This window comes from Cydia strobilella, chromosome 18 (assembly GCF_947568885.1).
Source record: "Cydia strobilella chromosome 18, ilCydStro3.1, whole genome shotgun sequence".
NCBI classification, from domain to species: domain Eukaryota; kingdom Metazoa; phylum Arthropoda; class Insecta; order Lepidoptera; family Tortricidae; genus Cydia; species Cydia strobilella.
Genome location: NC_086058.1, coordinates 13,011,325 through 13,030,703, shown reverse-complemented (window position 1 = coordinate 13,030,703; position 19,379 = coordinate 13,011,325). Strand labels below are relative to the sequence as shown.

Genomic DNA, 19,379 nt, shown 5'->3' with positions numbered 1-19,379 from the left:
AACTAAGACTTAGGAGCTTTCAGGAGAAAGTCGCTAGTTGTATATAAACACACCCACTTCCGTAAGTTTAGTCAATCCTTACTTATCTATAAGTTTCAAACCACAAACTTTATTAGACGGCTGTGAATAAGTTATTGATCTTAATATAGCAAGCTATTAACCATCCAATATTCAGCAGTAAACTTTAGGACCAAGTAAACTCCTTGCGGGACTCCAAGCGGATCTGGAGCCAAATGCAGTTTAACTTTGGGTCGGATAATTTACATTTAATCGTATTAATGTGGTTTCCATTACTACAGTTCGGTCAAATAGCTTCTACGTAAACGATATTAGACTAGTTACGGGCTTCTGCCCGTTTAAGAGATGGCGTAAATCCCCATCGCCATCGCATGGGTTTTCTACTATTTCAATTTCATTATTATTCAACAGCGACGGGACTTAATCGCGTAAAATAAGTTTTAAATTTACCTCCGACGTTTCGAGGACGGCGTTGTCCCCGTGGTCTCGGAGAAGACTGGCTAAAGTTGACATCAACATCTTCTGGGCGCGCGAGTTTTTCGAACTACCCGCACTTGGTCTTGTTTATTATCTTGAACGTTTTGCGCACTAGGGATGTCACCGGGTCGACACACAACACTCATAATATTCGATTTTTCAACTTTCGATATTTGTTTTCGCTTACACTTACTAATGACTGGGTTCCATGTGGAAGAGACACGTCGAAACATCATCGTCATCGTCATCGTCGTGTGTGTAAACGTCGGAGGTAAATTTAAAACTTATTTTATGCGATTAAGTCCCTTCGTTGTTGAATAATAATGAGTGAAAATCGTGATAGTTTAAATCAGTGTATTTCAATTTCTCTGAAAATAAACTTTTGTTTAATAAGTTACTCATCAAATTTCTCGACAATATCAATTGGGGTCATCATCTGTGAAAATTACAACTGTCTAGCTATCAGGGTGTTCAGGGTTCTGGTGACAGACAGACGGACAGACAGACAGATGGACAGATGGACAGACGGACTAAATGAGCCCGACCTGTTCTTTGACTCCAGAATCTCCAGATTTACTGGACTGGCCCGCGATCGCGTATCAATCAGAATGGGCTCGGCAGTGATTAATTACCATACAAAGTTAATTTATTCTTTTGAGCGGTAACGGGGCTAATGCGTTACAACATTTGCTGCGATTGGCTTTAAAGATTACTTTGTTAGTAGTTTTTATTTAATAAATGTGTCGGTCAAGAATTTCTTTTTTACAAAAACGCTTTAAAAAGCCGACTTTTATTTAGACAAGCTTCTAGGTAGGTACCCATAGTTAAGTTTTCAGTAGCGTGTCCAGCCAAGTTCAAAGAAAAAGGAACTGGCGACGCAGCAACCGTGTGTATTACACGAAACATTTCGAGCTGCTTTTGACCCCTTCACAACTTGAAACCTATTTAACCTAAGCTGGTCTAAAATAATAAATTTCATAAATGTAGCTCACATCACAGTTATTGTTAAATTAACGTTTAAAACCGGAATTTTTATGACTGACTGACTTATAGATCAAAAACCTATCCCACTTCCAAATGACCTAGAAACTTGGTACTTGGCATCAAGGTAGACTATTAGGTATATAGAGGAAAAAAAATGTAAACAGAAAAGTATTTGATAATTCGATGGAAAACATCATATATTGATAATCATTACATTAATTAAAACTTATGGATCAAAAACCTAACCCATTTCCAGATAACCTAGAAACTTGATATTTGGCATCAAGGTAGACCTGCCACACAAAGGAAAAAATCTGTAAACTGAAAATTTTTGACAATTTTCAACTTTGGCAAAACTGCTTTCATGATAAATACTATAGTAATTTCTGTACAAAAAGTAATGATATCTTAACAAAAACATAAATGTGAAATGAAAGCCAAGTTCAATGTTAAGAATATGTGTCGTTATTGACTCGCCGACAAAATAATTGAGATCTATATATATGGGTGCCAAGTTCTGTGCTGTGTGTAGGAAATCCTGAAATTATAACAAAGGATTTGTCAACAATTTCATATTAACGTTTTTGTTGGGATTGGCGTTTTCTAGAAACGTTTGTCATCTCGGCTACCCCCCCCCCCCCCCCCCGTCACTTGATGCTGGTTGTTAGCTGCAGAGTAGATATACTATGGTATTTTAAGTATTATTCGCCTTTCGCCTTCTACTAATTTGAATAGCAATAATTAGCTATAATGAACTACTGTCAATAAACTTAACACAAGTCAACTTAGCTGATAACACCACAAAACGGATTTTTGAACGTAAAAAGCTAAAAAGCAGTTATTCACCGAGTTTCGGCCGGGAAGTGCTCCAGCCCGGAGCAAGGCCCCTTATCTCTACCCCCACAAACTTCAACCTTAACTCTAAAACCGCAAGGTTACAACTCAAACGGCACCATCAACTTGATTGACAGCACACGCGAATTCCAACCTTTACTCTACCAACGGAAAGTTCAATTCAGAACAACTAAGCACTTTAATAATGTTAAGGTACACGCAAATTTCGTCCTTGAGAGCCATCACATCTGAAAACGGAAAGAATGCAATCAAATTTCAACTTTGACATTAACGGGGTAAGATGCAATTTGAAACTAGCAAACGTAATTTTAAATGCTGTAGGTGCATTTCTATTTGCTGTAAAGAATTGTTGGCGCAAGCTAGATTCAACTTTAAAAACATAGGAGGAACGTAGTTTTTAGTTAAATTGTATTTTTGTAAAGATGCTACTGCAGAGAACTTACGTTTTACAAAATGCGGTTTCATGAATAAAGTCTTGCTTGGCTCGGAGCTCAAAGTGTCCTTATTTATTATTGAAAGAGAGATAGCGGTTTTCTGTCTTCTTTTATGCTATAATATGTATAAACATAAACGAAACGGCTCGTACAGAACAGAATACTCACTTACAATTATTTGTGAGATTTAAATAAAGACACGTTTGAACCATGTCTGTACAGTGAGTGTATTGTATTTTTTATTATAAAAAAGGCTCATAAGGCGTCATATTTCCAACATCTCAAAATGTGCGTCTAACAGATCTAACAAAGTAAAATATTGCCTATAAAATATCAAAAGTGCGACCAACGCGACCAAATCGGAAAGATGTCAATATTGTCAATCGTCATTGCATATTGGAAGTATTGAATTCAGATTAGGTAAATTATTTGTTTTTTAATAGTTTTTTTTTTCTAAAGGTTTAATCACCCAACGTATCCCTTAAATACACAATTTCGTAGTAGGTACCTAAATATACCCTATACTTATACAAACTTTTTAAATATGATAACTTCAAATCACACTTTGGCTCTCAGTCATGTTTCCACGACGACTGTCAATGTCAATCAAAATAAACACTAATTGACAGTTTGTAAAACTACTTATATTATTTTAATAGTTGTACTTGATTTAGTAATAATTTTCAGTATCGCGTTGTTATACAAATAAAGTGAAAATAACTTTATACATGGCATCAGGTAATTTAAATGTTAAGGCTCGCCATATAATAAATTGTAATGTTTTCTACTTCACCTATTTTACGATATTACATAGAAAATAAATTCATCAAATATAGGGACCGTGCGCGTTGGAGGGTCTGCCATCTTGTGGCCTGAATCGGAACCATAAACATGTACATCACATGTACATTGACACTTCACGCCAAAGCAAGTGCTGCCATCTTGTGAGCTACTTTGGAAGCATAAACTACACATTTATGCCTCGCGCCAAAAATCTGACGTCTCCTGTGCTGCCCTCTACAGTTTATGCACGCTCCCTATAGTTACACTCATCGTATTTTTAACCGACTTACAAAAAGGAGGTTATAGAGGTTTTCTTTTTACTAAGGTTATATTAAAAATACTTTATTTATTTCACAGATTTGCCAGCAAAGGAGATTAATGGTATAAATTTAGAAAATTACTATCCTAGTCAACGGTCTTGTAACTCAGTGTCTTATATTCATAAGAAATTCTTCAATAACTCTAAGGAAACGGTTCCTGGTGTTAGTCAAAATACTGACAAAACTGATCTTAAAATTATAGATCGCATGAAGAAAACAAGACATAAAATATCTAAACAAAATAAAGCAAACAAAACTGATAAGGATATTGATGAAACCAGCGTATGTAACGAAGAAGTTTTAGGACAGACTATAAGATTCGCAAAAAATATAGTCCCTATAGTCATTCCTCCGAGCGCCAATAATAGGTCTCCTGTTTACTATACTATAAAAACCTCAAGAAAATCAAGGCTCAGGAATAATAAGTCAGGAGATTATCCTGTCACCCAAGATTCTAAGACGTACAGAAAGCAACAAGAAAAGAAAATTATCGAAACATTTCGTAAAGAAAATTTCAAAAGTCAGACAGAGAGTTTCAGTCATGAATCAATTAGCAGATCGTCTATAGAAAATATAGTCATCAGCCAATCTCTTAACAGTTCTGTTTCTGCATTATCTGCAAGGAAAGTAAGAAAAACGCGCCTTAATGATAAAAGATTGAATAGATCTCACGTTGCGGCGTCTGAGTCTTTGGAGGCTGTAGCTACTGAACTATTGCAAACATCCGGTGAAGCCAAGATAAAAATTCAGCTCATGGATGACACGGCTAAAGACCTTTTCTATGAATCAATCCGTAAGCCAGTCATAGAAGCGATTAGAGAATCCGTAGCAGAAATAATGCATTCCAAGGAAGAAGAATCTAAAACTGTGCATAGATATGTGCAATGTCACAGTCAGAAGTTAGATAACATTTTAGATAAACTGGCATGCATTGAAAAAAGATTAGATGGCGCTGAAGAGAAAGTCAAAATACGTAAAGGGAGATGTAAAGGATCCGCTCTTGAAGAAATAGGCGAGGATATTTCAAAGGAGAATGAGGATTCTGAAGATGAAATGGCTTTTGTTTACGGCGCTGAAGAAAAACGGAAAGGCAGGTGCGCTAGTGGTATAGTTAGACTAAATCCTTTACAGAAAATAGAAGAAGTAAGCCCTTGCAGCGGTGACGGAGAAGTAATACGTCAAAAGGCAATAGCTCCTACACTTTCATCGCGTCCCGACAAAATTCCCACTAGGTATTGCTGGACAGATTCCACCAACCAATAAAGTTGGTTGATATTAAAAAAGTTTGTTTTTGTGTGAAATAACGAGTATAGATGAGGTCGATTCATCTGGGGCTTGCCGAGCACACGGGTTGATTTTTCAAGGGTTGTGAACATTTTGAAGAAATACATTTAGATATTTGTAGAATTATTCTAATTTGCATGACTGTTGCGAATATAACTCTTAAAAGTTATACAGGTATAGCAACTTTTAGCAGCTGTTTAAAAATTGTAGCATAACATAGTCAAACAAGTCATCTTTTGTTGCTTTCTCGAATCAAGTTGATAGGATCAGGAAGTATATAAGTATAAGTATTTCCCAAGGTCATATACTGTCAAGTTTTTCAGTCACTAGTTATGTAATTAGACATAATTACATAATTAGGGACTGAAAACTTTTTGTATGGGACAGCTGTGAGTGGGTCGCCAAGCTATCACAATTCGGATTTTAAAAAATCGGTCAACCTTGTAATAAGACGTTTGCAACCTCAACTTCGATTAAATTTAAAGCAGGTGGGTCAAAAACGTTCGGGAAATCGAGCGTCTCGTCTTTTCTGTGGAAATTATGAATGTTAAAATTTGGGTGGGTAAATTTTTGTAAGGGTCCCGTCATACAGCTTTGACGGAGTAGAAGGTTTTAACATGCCTTTTTTTAAGGTTAAAGTGAGAAAATTAGGCTATAAAGTCCCTTTATTTTATGATGCCCACAGGAAAGAATTTATACTAAAAAAAAATTGGTCCAGGTACCTACTCGACAACCAAACATTCCTAAAAAAACATTATGTAGGTATGTAAAGTGTATCTTCACATGATTGTACTATAATCATGTGAGTAGTAGTAGTAATCACTACTTGTTATGTAAATAATGAATGAGTAAGTTCACAAGAATGTTAGATTCAGTGGACCTTATGCCTTTTGTAATAAGGTTTACCGATGGACAGTTAACAGTGTGGGCGATGGTACTAGAATTAGATAATCACGGCTTGTAGTACGTTTTTTTTATATCTTTTTTTTCTAAACTCCCTAGCGTAAACTCAAATTATTAATTCAATCATTTACAAAACACGTAATCTGATACGTTGTAAAACTGATTCGGTACGTAAATAAACCGGCAATGGGGAAGACGGTCGCGTGCCGTGGGCGGTCGATACGGCACTAATAACCGGCTCTTGCCCGATTACCGCACATGCGTTCAAGGTTCGTGTATGCACTGCAAAAACTGAAGGCCTTGAGCAATGAGGTTTCTGCTAATCGAAGATATTCGGACCTAATCACCGGCTTTTTCACTAAACCCCACTGACACGTGAGGTTGGTGCTTCTATTTGAATATATTTGGGCGGTCGACATAGCGCTAATTACCGACTTGCCCGATTAGCGCACATGCGTTCAAGCTTCGTGTGTGGACTGCAAAAACTGAAGGCCTTGAGCAATGGGGTTTCTGCTATTCAAAGATATTCAGATCTAATCACCGGCTTTTTGACTAAAACCCACTGGCACGTGAGGTTGTTGCTTCTATTTGAATATATTTGGGCGATCGATATAGCACTAATTACCGACTTGGCCGATTACCGCACATGCGTTCAAGGTTCGTGTGTGGACTGCAAAACTGAAGGCCTTGAGCAATCAGGTTTCTGCTATTCGAAGATATTCAGATCTAATCATCGGCTTTTTCACTAAAACCCACTGGCACGTGAGGTTGTTGCTTCTATTTGAATATATTTGGGCGATCGATATAGCACTAATTACCTACTTGGCCGATTACCGCACATGCGTTCAAGGTTCGTGTGTGCACTGCAAAACTGAAGGCCTTGAGCAATGAGGTTTCTGCTATTCGAAGATATTCAGATCTAATCACCGGCTTTTTCACTAAAACCCACTGGCACGTGAGGTTGTTGCTTCTATTTGAATATATTTGGGCGGTCGATATGGCACTTATAACCGGCTCTTGCCCGATTACTGCACATGCGTTCAAGGTTCGTGTGTGGACTGCAAAAACTGAAGGCCTTGAACAATGAGGTTTCTGCTATTAGATGTCCGCAGCCCACTGGGTTAAAGCAGACAGTAGCCGTTAATTTATTGCCTAACTATCCTAATGTCGTATCTCTACTCAGGACCCAATGCGACTTACGATATTATTAGTTTAGGATGCTAGCGCTAAGCGCCAGTTGCAGGCCCTCTGTCATTACAATTTCTTGGCGAGTACGAGCGAGTAGAGGGTTAATGCAAATTTACAGTTGGTGAGAACTGGAATCTAAATTAGAAAATCTCGGCTCAATTTTAGGAAACTGCAAAACATCAAAGTCAGTCATGTCAGTTCACAGTATGGAAGACGGTACATGTTTCATACGCGAGATATAGTAGGTATGAATTTTCTCAGATGTTTTTTTGTTGTTTTGTTTATGTTTAAATATATATAGTTAATTTAATAGCCGTTTAAAATATTTTTACACAATTTTTAATCGTGGCTGAATGCGGCCGGGTCGGTGCCTACGATGCCTAATACCCAGTCAATAAATTACAACATAGCAGACGAATGTCTGAAATGTCACCGTATTTATTATTATTTCGCTTAAAATTTAGTTTTTTTTTCTTTGCAAGTGTGACGAAAAACGTGTGTAACTCCGGGGGTAAGTATTGATACTCGAGTCTTTGATTCACTGCAGCCTGCGGCTTTCGTGAATATATAGACTCTAGTACAATATTTCACTTACCCCCACGTTGCATAATGTACTTTAATCTGATAGATACACACATATTTACATTCACTCATTCATTCCATGCATGCGTGGCAGCTTTCGTGATGTGAATCGACCTGTGGCGGTTGTGGCCTTTGAAGCGTGTGGTCCGTGCAGTGATCGAAATAGGCAGAGTATAAATACCTAAATTTGGTAGAACAAAGTCATAAACTGGAGACTCCATTGCGATATTTTTTCCGGGATTAAAGTCCCGGAAACGTACTATTTAAATAATATCGTTATAATATGGTAAAAAACAATGCATTCCTCGTTTATGTTCAATACAATCAATAGGCGTTTTCACGTTGTGCTTTTCACGTAACGTTCAAAACGTTTGTGGCCCCTATTTTCTTTTGAGCAGTATTATAAATTTACTTTTCTTAACTATAAAACTCCCGTGAGACTCAAACATATTAGATTATTTTAAACCGGGTCACTCACCTATTACCAAAGATAGATATAACTCCGTAATAGATGGATACAGTCTAAGGAAAAAACGTGCCTCGAAAATCACGAAAATTTGATTCTCGATCAGATGGCGCCACTAGTTTTGGCCTACACTCGTATAGAGGGCGTTGACTGTTTCGTTTGTTATTTATAATTTTAACGCATACCAGTGAAAGAACATGGGTCAAAATCATATAAAAATAATTAATGCAAATAAAAAAATCATTTATCCATATTTAAATACATTTTATCGTATTTTTATAAATATTTATTTTTAGTTTTAAAGTGTGTCGACAGATGGCAGTGAATTTACTGGGGTTACAAAATGTACTATGACAGTACCGATTACTTTTTTTATTTTACGCCTATTGATTGTATTGGACAAAAACGAGGAATGCATTGTTTTACCGAATTCATAACAATATTGTGTACTTAGTACGTTTCCGGGACTTTAGTCCCGAAAAAAAAATGTTACCGCAAGGCGGTCTCCACTTTATGACTTTGTTCTACCGAGTTTAGGTTTTTTTCTCTGCGTATTCCGATCACTGGTTCCGTGTCCCTCGGGTAAGAGCTCTTTCACACTGACGTCCAGTTTTTTGCGGGATACGGTTTTTTGCAGTTTCCCGTTTTAGTAGTGTACGTGCTAATATAGTAACGTTCACACGAGCATTCTGTTTGCGGGATACGGCACTCATACTACAGAAAACTGGATCCTGCAGAAAACCGTACCCGCAAAAAAACTGGACGTCAGTGTGAAACAGCTCTAATAGTTCTCGCTCGCCATTCCTCTTGCGACGTCTGAAAGCTTCACGAATAGTCAACTGGCGGCGATCGGGGAATGTATTGATTAATGACACAGCCGGGCTATGCTATGCCGGTTATGCTTTGTCTGCAAACGGACGGACAAACCTTGCGATTAATCTGTCGATATTCTGTAATTACGTTTCACTCTAAACTATTTAGGCCACCCAATATCAATATTATATGTATTCTGGTATTATTTGTATTACAGATACTTTTTAGGGTTCCGTACCCAAAGGGTAAAAACGTGACCCTATTACTAAGACTCCGCTCTCCGTCTGTCCGTCTGTCTGTCTGTCACCAGGCTGTATCTCATGAACCGTGTCCGTGATAGCTAGACAGTTGAAATTTTCACAGATGATGTATTTCTGTTGCCGCTATAACAACAAATACTAAAAATTACGGAACCCTCGTTGCTCGACTCGCACTTGACCGGTTTTTTTTATTAATTTAAAAGCACATATGAATAGTAAAAAGCGCCTATATGTTACTATGTAACTCTTAAACGAGTTGTCAGTCCAAAGACCTGATGTCGATATCTTTTACGTCTCACCAGGCTCGTTTTCCACAGCTCTATATATGTGACATTTTCAAACAAAAGGTACCACATTGTCGCTTATCCATAAGGTTGATTTCAAATTGAAGCTATATGGAAATAGCGCCGTATTGATAACCGACAATAAGTACCCTTTTGGTTGAGAATGGCACATATGTTTTTAAGTGATGTACCTCGTTTGTAATGTTTAACTTTTTGTGTATATTGTAAATACTTGTTAAATCTTATTGTGTATAACATGTGAGCGCTTTGGCATGTAAACTGTAACACAAGTGTGTTATATTAATAAACAATAAAATAATGTAATATTGTCTTCGGTTACCGCGATAGTTACTCATGAAATCTTATGTTATCTTTACTTGAAAATAATTGTAGTGTATAACTAGCCTTATGAACCGATTTTGCATGTACAACCAGCCTTAAAGTTTATAGTCTATGATTGTTCATTATTTTAGTATGTGGGTATTTTTGCACTTTGTAATTTTTTCCTCAGTCACCCGTTGACCACGAACGCTGTAAAGGGTTCGAAACGTCGGGATGTATTATAAATTCAATATACGCGATATAATCCGTTTTCATAGTTTTATTTCGTGAATAAAATAATGTATTAATAAATATGAATATATACATTGGATGCAAATAAAGATCTCTATCTATCTCTATGGTTAAAAACATCTTCTGTTTCGAGAAGACTCGGATTACAGTCACGAGCTATAATGCCCTTACCGGGATTTGAATTTCGGACGGTCGGTTTCATAGGCAGGGTCACTACCAACTAGACCAGTCAGGTCGTAAGGGAAGTAGGTTCGCATCCTACCGACTGCGCCATTTAATATTTATTGTTACAAAGTCTCATCTATTATTGTATGTTGTATGTTTTTACCTTCTTTTTAGGGTTCCGTACCCAAAGGGTAAAAACTGGACCCTTTTACTAAGACTTTGCTGTCCGTCCGTCTGTCCGTCTGTCACCAGGCTGTATCTCATGAACCATGATATATATATACAGATGTATTTATGTTGCGGCTATAACAACAAATACTAAAAAAAAAAAAATTTGTACGGAACACTCGGTGGGAGAGTCCGACTCGCAGTTGTCCGGTTTTTTAATTGAAATTGTTAAAAATATGACAGTAACTCCGAATTAGATGGATACAGTCTAAGGAAAAAACGTGCCTCGGAAATCAAGAAAATTTTATTGTCAAACAGATGGCGCCACGAAGTACGCCACCCCCTTTGGCCTATTCTCGAATAGATGGCGTTGACGGTTTCGTTTGTTATTTAACAATTTTAACGCATATCAGTGAAAGAACTTTGGGTCAAAATCATATAAAAATAATGAATGCAAATAAAAAAATCATATTATATCCATACTATATAAATATATTTTATAGTATCTTTATACATCTTCATTTTTAGTTTTACTCGTGTGTCGATTAAATAGATGGCAGTGAATTTACTGTGGCTACAAAATTTACTATGACAGTACTCTATCCTATAATTACTCCTTTGTTAAGACTAACAAATATCCCGTTATTTATATTATGAGCACAGGAATCTCCACCTTAATTGCTGTTGCCCGCCGCCCAAATACAAGGTGTTGACGGACAAACACGTAGACAAATGTTTGTACATACGTAACGAAAATATTTACCCTCACAGCGAGCTTGAGGTTGAGGCCTTTTACCTGACCGATGGAATATGATTACAGGTTTTATAGTGTGAGAATTTATGAGCACAATTTGTGATATTTTGTTTTATGAAAAAGCACTTAATAAAAATACACTAAAAGGATCAAATAAATATTAATCGTTGAAGCACTATGAATTTTGGTGGAAGCAAAATATTAATAACTATTAAATTATAAATATTTAAAGACCCTACGCAATATATGATCACGCGCCATGTTGCGGAATTTCATTGGAACTAAATAAAATACTAAACTGAACTGTCACCACATACATGGTAATAACAGCGCCCTCTTGACAATGATCATATATTTCTGGTCGGGCTTAACGTCAAAAGTGTCAAAACATGCCTTCCGAATTCTCATTTTGGAAAGGAGCTGATGGATACTCTTCAAACTAGTGGAGCGATTTTTATCAATCATAGCTAAGAACTACCGCAAGGAAACTCGCTTTCACGTGAAAAATACGACATCGAAATCAGTCCATCCGTTGGAGACTACGATGCAACAGACAGACACACAGACAGACATTGGCGTCAAACGTATAACACCCCTTTTTTGATCGGGGGTAAATAAATGGGGTTTTACTTTCACTGTCATCATCACCCTTGTGTGGGTTGATGGAATGCAACCCGTAAGTATCCAAAATTTATGGACGATTTACACACGCAATTTCATGTTAAAGCAAGCTATAAGCTATCGAAGCACGGTTATCATGAGAAAGCTATACGTAGTATGGTGGTGTAGCAACTAAAACTGCAAGTCAGCCATAGCGCCAATGATTAATTTGCCCCAAATATCGTAGCCGTATTCCCGTTGTGCCGTTGTTAAAGCTATAACAGACGGGTGTACGGACTACGGACCACGATCTTGGTCGGACTCTTTCTCGCTCTTACTTGTAGCTGCGTCCTTGACGGACGTACAGCGGACCACCTTCCACGCGATCAAATAGGCCTCGGACTGGACCAAGGTCGCGACTCTGATCGCCCGTCTGTTAAAGTTATTAAGCGAACGCAAACCAAAGGGGAGACTACCAGAACCAAGAAACTTCGCGTAAGGCCCACTATACAAAATTTTCCTATTTTTTATTTGAACATTATTGTATACAACTATAGGGTGTTGAGGATGTAGCGGTGGTTGTTGAAATATAGGTTAGAGCGTGTGGAGCGGCCGCTCTAGGCGCCGGATGGCAAGGGGGGGCGCCAAAATGGCAAATGAGAAAAAAAAATAAGTTTTTCTCAAACATGCTATGTAATATTGATATTACGTTCTTTATATTAGGCTGGGAAGTATCACGACTCCGGCGCGGCTAGACGAGGGGCCCGTAATGAAATTTCATATAAAGTTGCAGGCCTAGGCCGGGAAGTGGCTCTTTTTTAATTTCCATTTCACATATATTTGTGACACAGCATCATGGCATTCAGCCAAAAAAAAACTATAACCAATATTTGCTTATGGTTCGGAATGACATTCTGCCAATACCCCTTAAAAAAAACAATAAACGATAATTAATATATTTTGCAGTTTTATTTGTATCGAATTTACAAAAAATATATAAATAAAACATTATTAACAAATTCCAATAATATTGAATTGCAAATTTACCTACAAATACAGATTTAAAATATAGTTGGTCAAACCAGTTTGTCAGTAAATAAGAACAAAAAAACTATACTCATCCTTTTCTTTTGGGTGTTGGTACCAGTGTAAGACAAAGATAGTATAATTATCTGTCTATGTTTGAAATGAGACAGTCCTTTGACAAACTATATTTCATTTATATATAAGCGGTAAAAATGTCTCCTCAAACACGCGTTGGTGTTTTTTTAATCGTTTTGGAGGTAAAGTTGAACATTTTTCATTGTGTATCTGTAATTCTATTTTATTGGATTTATTGTGCGTTGTTTATTGTGTTATTTAATATGAGTTCCGACGAAAATATTAAATGAATACCTGTTAATTATACTCCATGTTTAAGGCAACGATGTATGTGAAGCATAATATCAACATAAAAAACGATGTAATCTTAGTTATGTGGCTAAAACTACAGTCAGAAGGATGCAAGGCGAAAAATCAAAGATACATAAATATACCTTTGAACATTTGTGTAATAAATTGATTAACTACATGTGTAAAATATACGACACGTGTGATAAAGATAGGTACAAGTGGTAGTTATATTTTGTGCCTAGTTTACTTTTAGTTTCTTTAGAATTAAAACTTTGATTTCGTGGAGATTTCTTTATTTATTTCATTGCATGTTTGAGAAAAGCACTATACATACATCGGCGTGAAAAGGGGTTGTCGGCCTCATAACTATCCGGCCTCACTACGTTCGGCCGTATATATGCATTCGGCCGGCAACCCCTTACTTCCCGGCCTCTGTAGTAATGTACTATTAAAAGACGCGTTTTGCTTTTGGGTACAAACTTCAACGAAGGGCGCCAAAACCCAATTTCGCTCTACCCTGCTCAAGGACTCGGGCCGGCACTGATCCGAAGCAAATTTATAAAAATATTTATTGTCCGTATTATAAAGTTAGATAAGTTACAAAATGTTCGAATGTTAAATAATGTAAAAATAGTTAATGTTAATCGGTTTGCGATAACAAATCAAATTATTTTATGAAATATTTTGATTTGTGTTTTTTAATCACACTTCTATATATATATATAAATTATAAACTGAAATAGATATCATACACTAAAGAAAAAGTGACCAATCCACCGGTGGCCGAGGTGACCGAAACCTCGGATTTACAGCAAAAAAAAACGAAAATTGGCCAGTGGCATTTCAACCCGTGACGTGAAAAATATTGACTGCTTTGTATAAAAACTAAACAAAGCAAATGCAACTATTCCGATTGAAAATTATTGAAATATCATCGAACTATAGCGGTGCCGTCATAGCGGCCATCTCCATACAAATAATACGGCTAAATATGGATGGAGTACAATTTTGTATGGAGACGGCCGCGGTTGCGTAACTAGAGGGGGCGCAGAGGAGGCAAGTGCCCCGGGCGCCATCCAAGGGGGGGCGCCAAAACGGGCATAAGGCAGCAGCAGGTAAACTTTTGTCAGTCGTCAGGGGGCGCAAATTTGGTGACTGCCCCGGACGCCATATCCTGCGGCCGCTTATGACGGCACGGCTATCATAGGAAACCAGAGCTTTAGTAACCTTATGCCTTAGCCTTACGTGGCTAAAACAAAGTCCATATTCGATAGGAAGAAACAAACATTGAGAGAGCGCGATGAACTAATAATCAGGAAGAATCAAATTGGTTATCTCCGTCATATGCAACCCTGAGCGGTATATGTGTCTCTTTTCCTCCGGATAATTCACTCTGGCACTCGGGTGCTGATGTGATTGTCAGAGTAATGCAGGAGTAATGTCATTTTGACTATATTATCATTTCGAGCTCAGCGCGAAAATTGGTGTCTATTAGATTACTGAGAGCCTACCGCGAACCACGTTCGACGTGTTCTCTGTCGCACTTGTAAATTCGTACGTAACTGTGACAGGGAGAAGTTTTTACTACTTACTAATATGACATGTTGAGGATATCTCAAACGGTCTTTTAGTTTTATTTTTAAAATATCTGACTAGTGACAGATGGTTTGCCGCGGTTTTGGACAATAATGACATTGACAGGAGATCAAGTTAAGACAGAGAGAAAAACGCAAGTTGTTGGATAAGAGATTTGTATTGTTTTAATTATAGAAAACTCAAAATAAATAATCTATTGTAAACTAATTTGGAGTTTTAGTGAGTGTTTTTTTACTAATATTACTTATTGTATTAATGCTAAATACAATTTCAAACCAAACATCTTAGTTCTCGTAAAAAAATTGTTTATTTGCATCACTTGCCTCAAAATACAATGTCTTTCTTTACAAACTTTTCAACAATTCCTTGTTCATTAATAATTCCGTCATTCCCAGATTCCTATTCTCTTTCAATCCGAGTAAACATTCATCAAAATTTTGCTGACGCTGCGATCGCCGCCATCTTGAATGAGCATAGACAAAATGGCGGGAATTTAATTAAAAGCGTACGCGTGTCAACGTTTAAATTTAAAAGCTTGTTTTGGGTCCTTGTTGTCACAAATAGCCTAAGATCCTGTTCGTACACGGTGATACTGTCTTCGTAGACTGTGTTAGGGGGAAAACAGAGTAATTCATTATAGAGACGTGCACCTTTCGGTTTCCAATAATATATAATTTCGATATGTAAGGTGAACAAGGTGTACTTAGGCAATTTTTGAAAAAAAAACATCGATTACAGAATAAGTAGTGACGGTTTTTTATACGCGCGTTTGTGCAAATAATATTGAATTTACCGAGAAATCTTAGTTGTTAAACTCAATACTAACATGAATCGCGACCGTCGCGCAGTCAGAGCGCGTCCGTCAAATTTTGACGCACCAAGAGCCTTCCCTGAGCCAGTAGGCGAAATATCGAATCGAATCGAATATATGATCATATTTTTCTAAGAGACGTTGATATTCGTGGACGTGGAAAAAATATATGTAGTTCTTGATTAAATTATTTTTAATAACACAGTTTCCGATTTCCGATACACCAATTATGACAATTATACAATTAATTTTCAAAGTAACCTCTAACTCGGACTTTTAATCAAACTTTACTCGGTTATTTATTATGTGACACTATAAACTAAGAAAAGAAGAAAAAACAATCTTAACTTAAATAGTAATTTGACAGCTTTCGAATTTCGATATTGTAAGGCAGGTTTTTAAAATAAATAAAAATCGACAAAATTCGATTAAAATTGACACTTGGCGCGCATGGTCTTTCCCGTTCTTTCTTTCGAAATGTGACAGTGGTAGCGGCAAACCCATGGAGCGGCCTTAAGTGAAAAAATACGCCATGCAATGTACAAAGCAAAAGCAATAATGAAAGGAAGAGAAAGTGAAAAGTGCTAGTTATAAGGCAATCACTCACCAAGGTTTGAGCGGCGGTCTGGTGCTGGAAAAACAGGCCCAAGTCAGTATAGCCAGTAAAGAAGGGACTTAAAAGATGTCGGACCGTTTGTGCGACAAACGCAGCGTTATACGCATTGCGTTTACGCAATCACAAGCAAGCCAACTTAACTTAATTAGTGCACTTAGAGCAGCCATTATCAACCTTTTTGCCCTGAAGATAAATTTGCTTAAGAGTCCGGGTCGAATTTCACCTTCCCATACAAATGGAGTTTCGTTCTCATTTTAAAACTACGAGTTGGATTGTAATGTAACTTTGCACTTACAATGACATGAGGTATATTTAGGTCTGTAATTAGTTTATACAGCTCCAGTTTATAAAACAAACGAAATAGAGCAAAAACAAGTTTTGTATAAAACTTACATTCGCTGTATTTTTTGAACTATGGTCTCTAAAGCTACATAAACTAATTACAGACATAGATATACCTTATCCTATTGTAAGTACAAAGTTTCAGAGCAAACTAGCTATTCGTTTTAAAATGAGAGCTTACTACGTTTTTATGGAGCACCGAGCTTGCTGGGGACCTTTAAAGGTGACATTCGGGTTGCAAGGTTAGGTATGTATCAATACCAGGATCACCTGGCCACCTTAAAAGCCGAGCGGGCCACAGGTTGAGCATGGCTGCCTTAAAGCGTTATAGAGATGACAGATGACACTTGCGTTTGTCGCATGCGACTAAAGCTGCGTTAAACGCACAAACGGACCGACACCTTAACATTAGTCGAAGCACAGAGTGAGTACCTTTCATGATATGGAAACGCACAGAGAACTAGAGAAGCCTCGATCTACGGAACAGCGCATTATACGGACATTTACGCGATTGTGTGAGCGAGACAGCGCTATGCAGGTATATGGCGATGTCCCGCTCGCACAGCGGCGTGCGGATCCACATCCAATGTGAAGACCGCTTTATAGATAAAGTGCTATCCACAAGGGCCCTCCACACTGATACGCGAATCACGGCGCGAAGCCGCGAACCCGAGTGTGGAGTCGATTTCGCTGAATAGCGAACTAGACTCCACACTCGCGTTCGCGGCTTCGCGCCGTGATTCGCGCATGAGTGTGGAGGGCCCTACAGACACTAATGTAAAGCTATGTTCACATTGGGCCAACCTTGACTGATTTAAAGGTTAGTCCAGACGGGAGAATTTTACGCACAATCTGATTAAATTGTTAATTTAATTGTATCGTGCCGACGCAAAAATTAAATAAAAGGACATTGGCTCGCCGGTCCCACTATTCAATTCTGTATGGGACACTAGATGAGATTGACAAATTAAACTGCCAATTTAATTTATGACATTTGGATTTAATTTCTAATGCTTTACAGTTAGTATTTAAAAAAAAATTTAAAAAGTAAAATTTTGTTTCTTTGTGGTGCAATAAAAAATGTTTATTATTATTATTATTTTTCTCGCGTTGGTGTTGTGAAAAAATTTGTGTTTCACTCAGTGGCAACGTTTGTTTAACCCACGTGCCTTGAAACCCTCGCAAAGTTCAAGATTCCATTTTCGAACCACTCGGGGTGTTAAACGACAACTTGTAAGTAAAACAAATAACTATTGTAAACGTATTTTCTATTATGGGCCATTGAAATTCACCAATTGAATGTTTAAAATTTAAATTAAAGGAAAAAAAATTGTGGAACACAGGTGATACAGTGATGGTCTTATTTAACAGTTATATAACTCTGTTCTGTTTCGATATGCAATTTAAAATAAACAGAGAAACACTGTTTTAAAACTATTTTAGTTAAAAAGAAACATTTTGTTCTACACGAATTGCTGTTAAATTTATAAGGCAATTAGCAGCGGGAACGCTTAAATAATTTGGGGCATTTTCGCTGCAACGTTTTTGTGAAAACTAAGGCTATTATGGAGAAAATACGTCTACGTTGTTAATTAGCAAGATATAATTTTTGCCAAGATATAAGGCCAAGGTTTACCGATGGTCAGCTAAAATTGTTGCTGTTGAAATATAATTTCAGTTATAGGTGTTGTCCGATCGAAGTTTGGGTTTCAGCTAGGGAATGCAAAACCGGTTTTTATTTGTATGAAAATTCAGTTAATATACGGTTATTAACCAACACAACAATAACAACAATACAATACAAATACAGTACAATTAAAATTCGGTTTTGCATTCCCTAGTTTCACCAGATTTCGGCATAAAAATTATGTTTCTGCCGAACCTTTCGGCAACGCTGAATTTAAGGTACGTGGTTTTTTGCGAACCCAACCCTTATTTTCAACTAGCGACCTACCTAGCTTCGCACGGGTAACCCCTAACAAATTATATACCCAAACCTTTCTCAAGAATCACTCTATCGATAGGTGAAAACCGCATGAAAATCCGTTCATTCGTTTTTGAGTTTATCGCAAACATACAGACAGACAGATGCGGCAGGGCACTTAGTTTTATAAGATGTAGTGATGAACTGCAACATATTTTTTCTACTCGTCGACTCTAATGGTTGAATTAAGATTTCGTATACCAAACTATATTAGCGTACTTTTCATGAATGGGCTCCCAACTCAACTATAATATTCATTTCGATACGCTGTAGTCAACTATAAATAAAATTTACCAATAACGTGCCACCGCGCTCCCAAAGAAAAGACTAAACGGGTAACAAAAGTCGCGCGTTAATGTCTTTCGTACTACATTTTTGTAGTACCAATTTTCATTAATTATTTAGGTTTTATAGTAAAAAAAGTATTATTTTAGATGACTCGTAGAAAAAGTATTATATACAATAGTGATATAATCAAGCTTTTCAATTTCGTGTAACTCAGCAAGCTTCGTGGCCTTAACACAGTACTCGGCTGAAAAGCTCTCTATTATATCACGATTGTATAAAATTCTATTGCCGTTCATTGAAAATAAGGGTTAATAGCTTAATTATGATGAGCAATCAACTCGCTCGCACTCGGTGCAATTGGAATAACATTTGGGGGCGGAAACGGCGGGTTTGCATACAAATTGCATGTCCGGTGCAGGCCTTACGAGGACCACTGCAC

At 37.3% G+C, this 19,379-nt stretch overlaps 2 protein-coding genes across 5 annotated transcripts in view; one reads left to right on the top strand and one right to left on the bottom strand.

The window, feature by feature from the left end:
- LOC134749562 (sodium/potassium/calcium exchanger Nckx30C) overlaps positions 1-19,379 on the bottom strand; it is a 90,356-nt gene that overhangs the window by 58,554 nt on the left and 12,423 nt on the right. For 2 of the 4 annotated variants that reach the window (XM_063684552.1, XM_063684553.1), the window contains exon 2: positions 16,318-16,341. The exons of the other annotated variants lie outside the window; for them this stretch is intronic. In XM_063684552.1, the coding sequence (XP_063540622.1) occupies positions 16,318-16,341 (24 nt within the window). The remainder of the gene's footprint in view (positions 1-16,317; positions 16,342-19,379) is intronic. 4 annotated transcript variants of the gene reach the window in all.
- On the top strand, positions 3,378-5,224 carry LOC134749568 (uncharacterized). Its single transcript, XM_063684565.1, has 2 exons — positions 3,378-3,506; positions 3,909-5,224. The coding sequence occupies exons 1-2, from the start codon at positions 3,497-3,499 to the stop codon at positions 5,132-5,134; spliced, it is 1,236 nt and encodes a 411-aa protein (XP_063540635.1). The 5' UTR covers positions 3,378-3,496; the 3' UTR covers positions 5,135-5,224.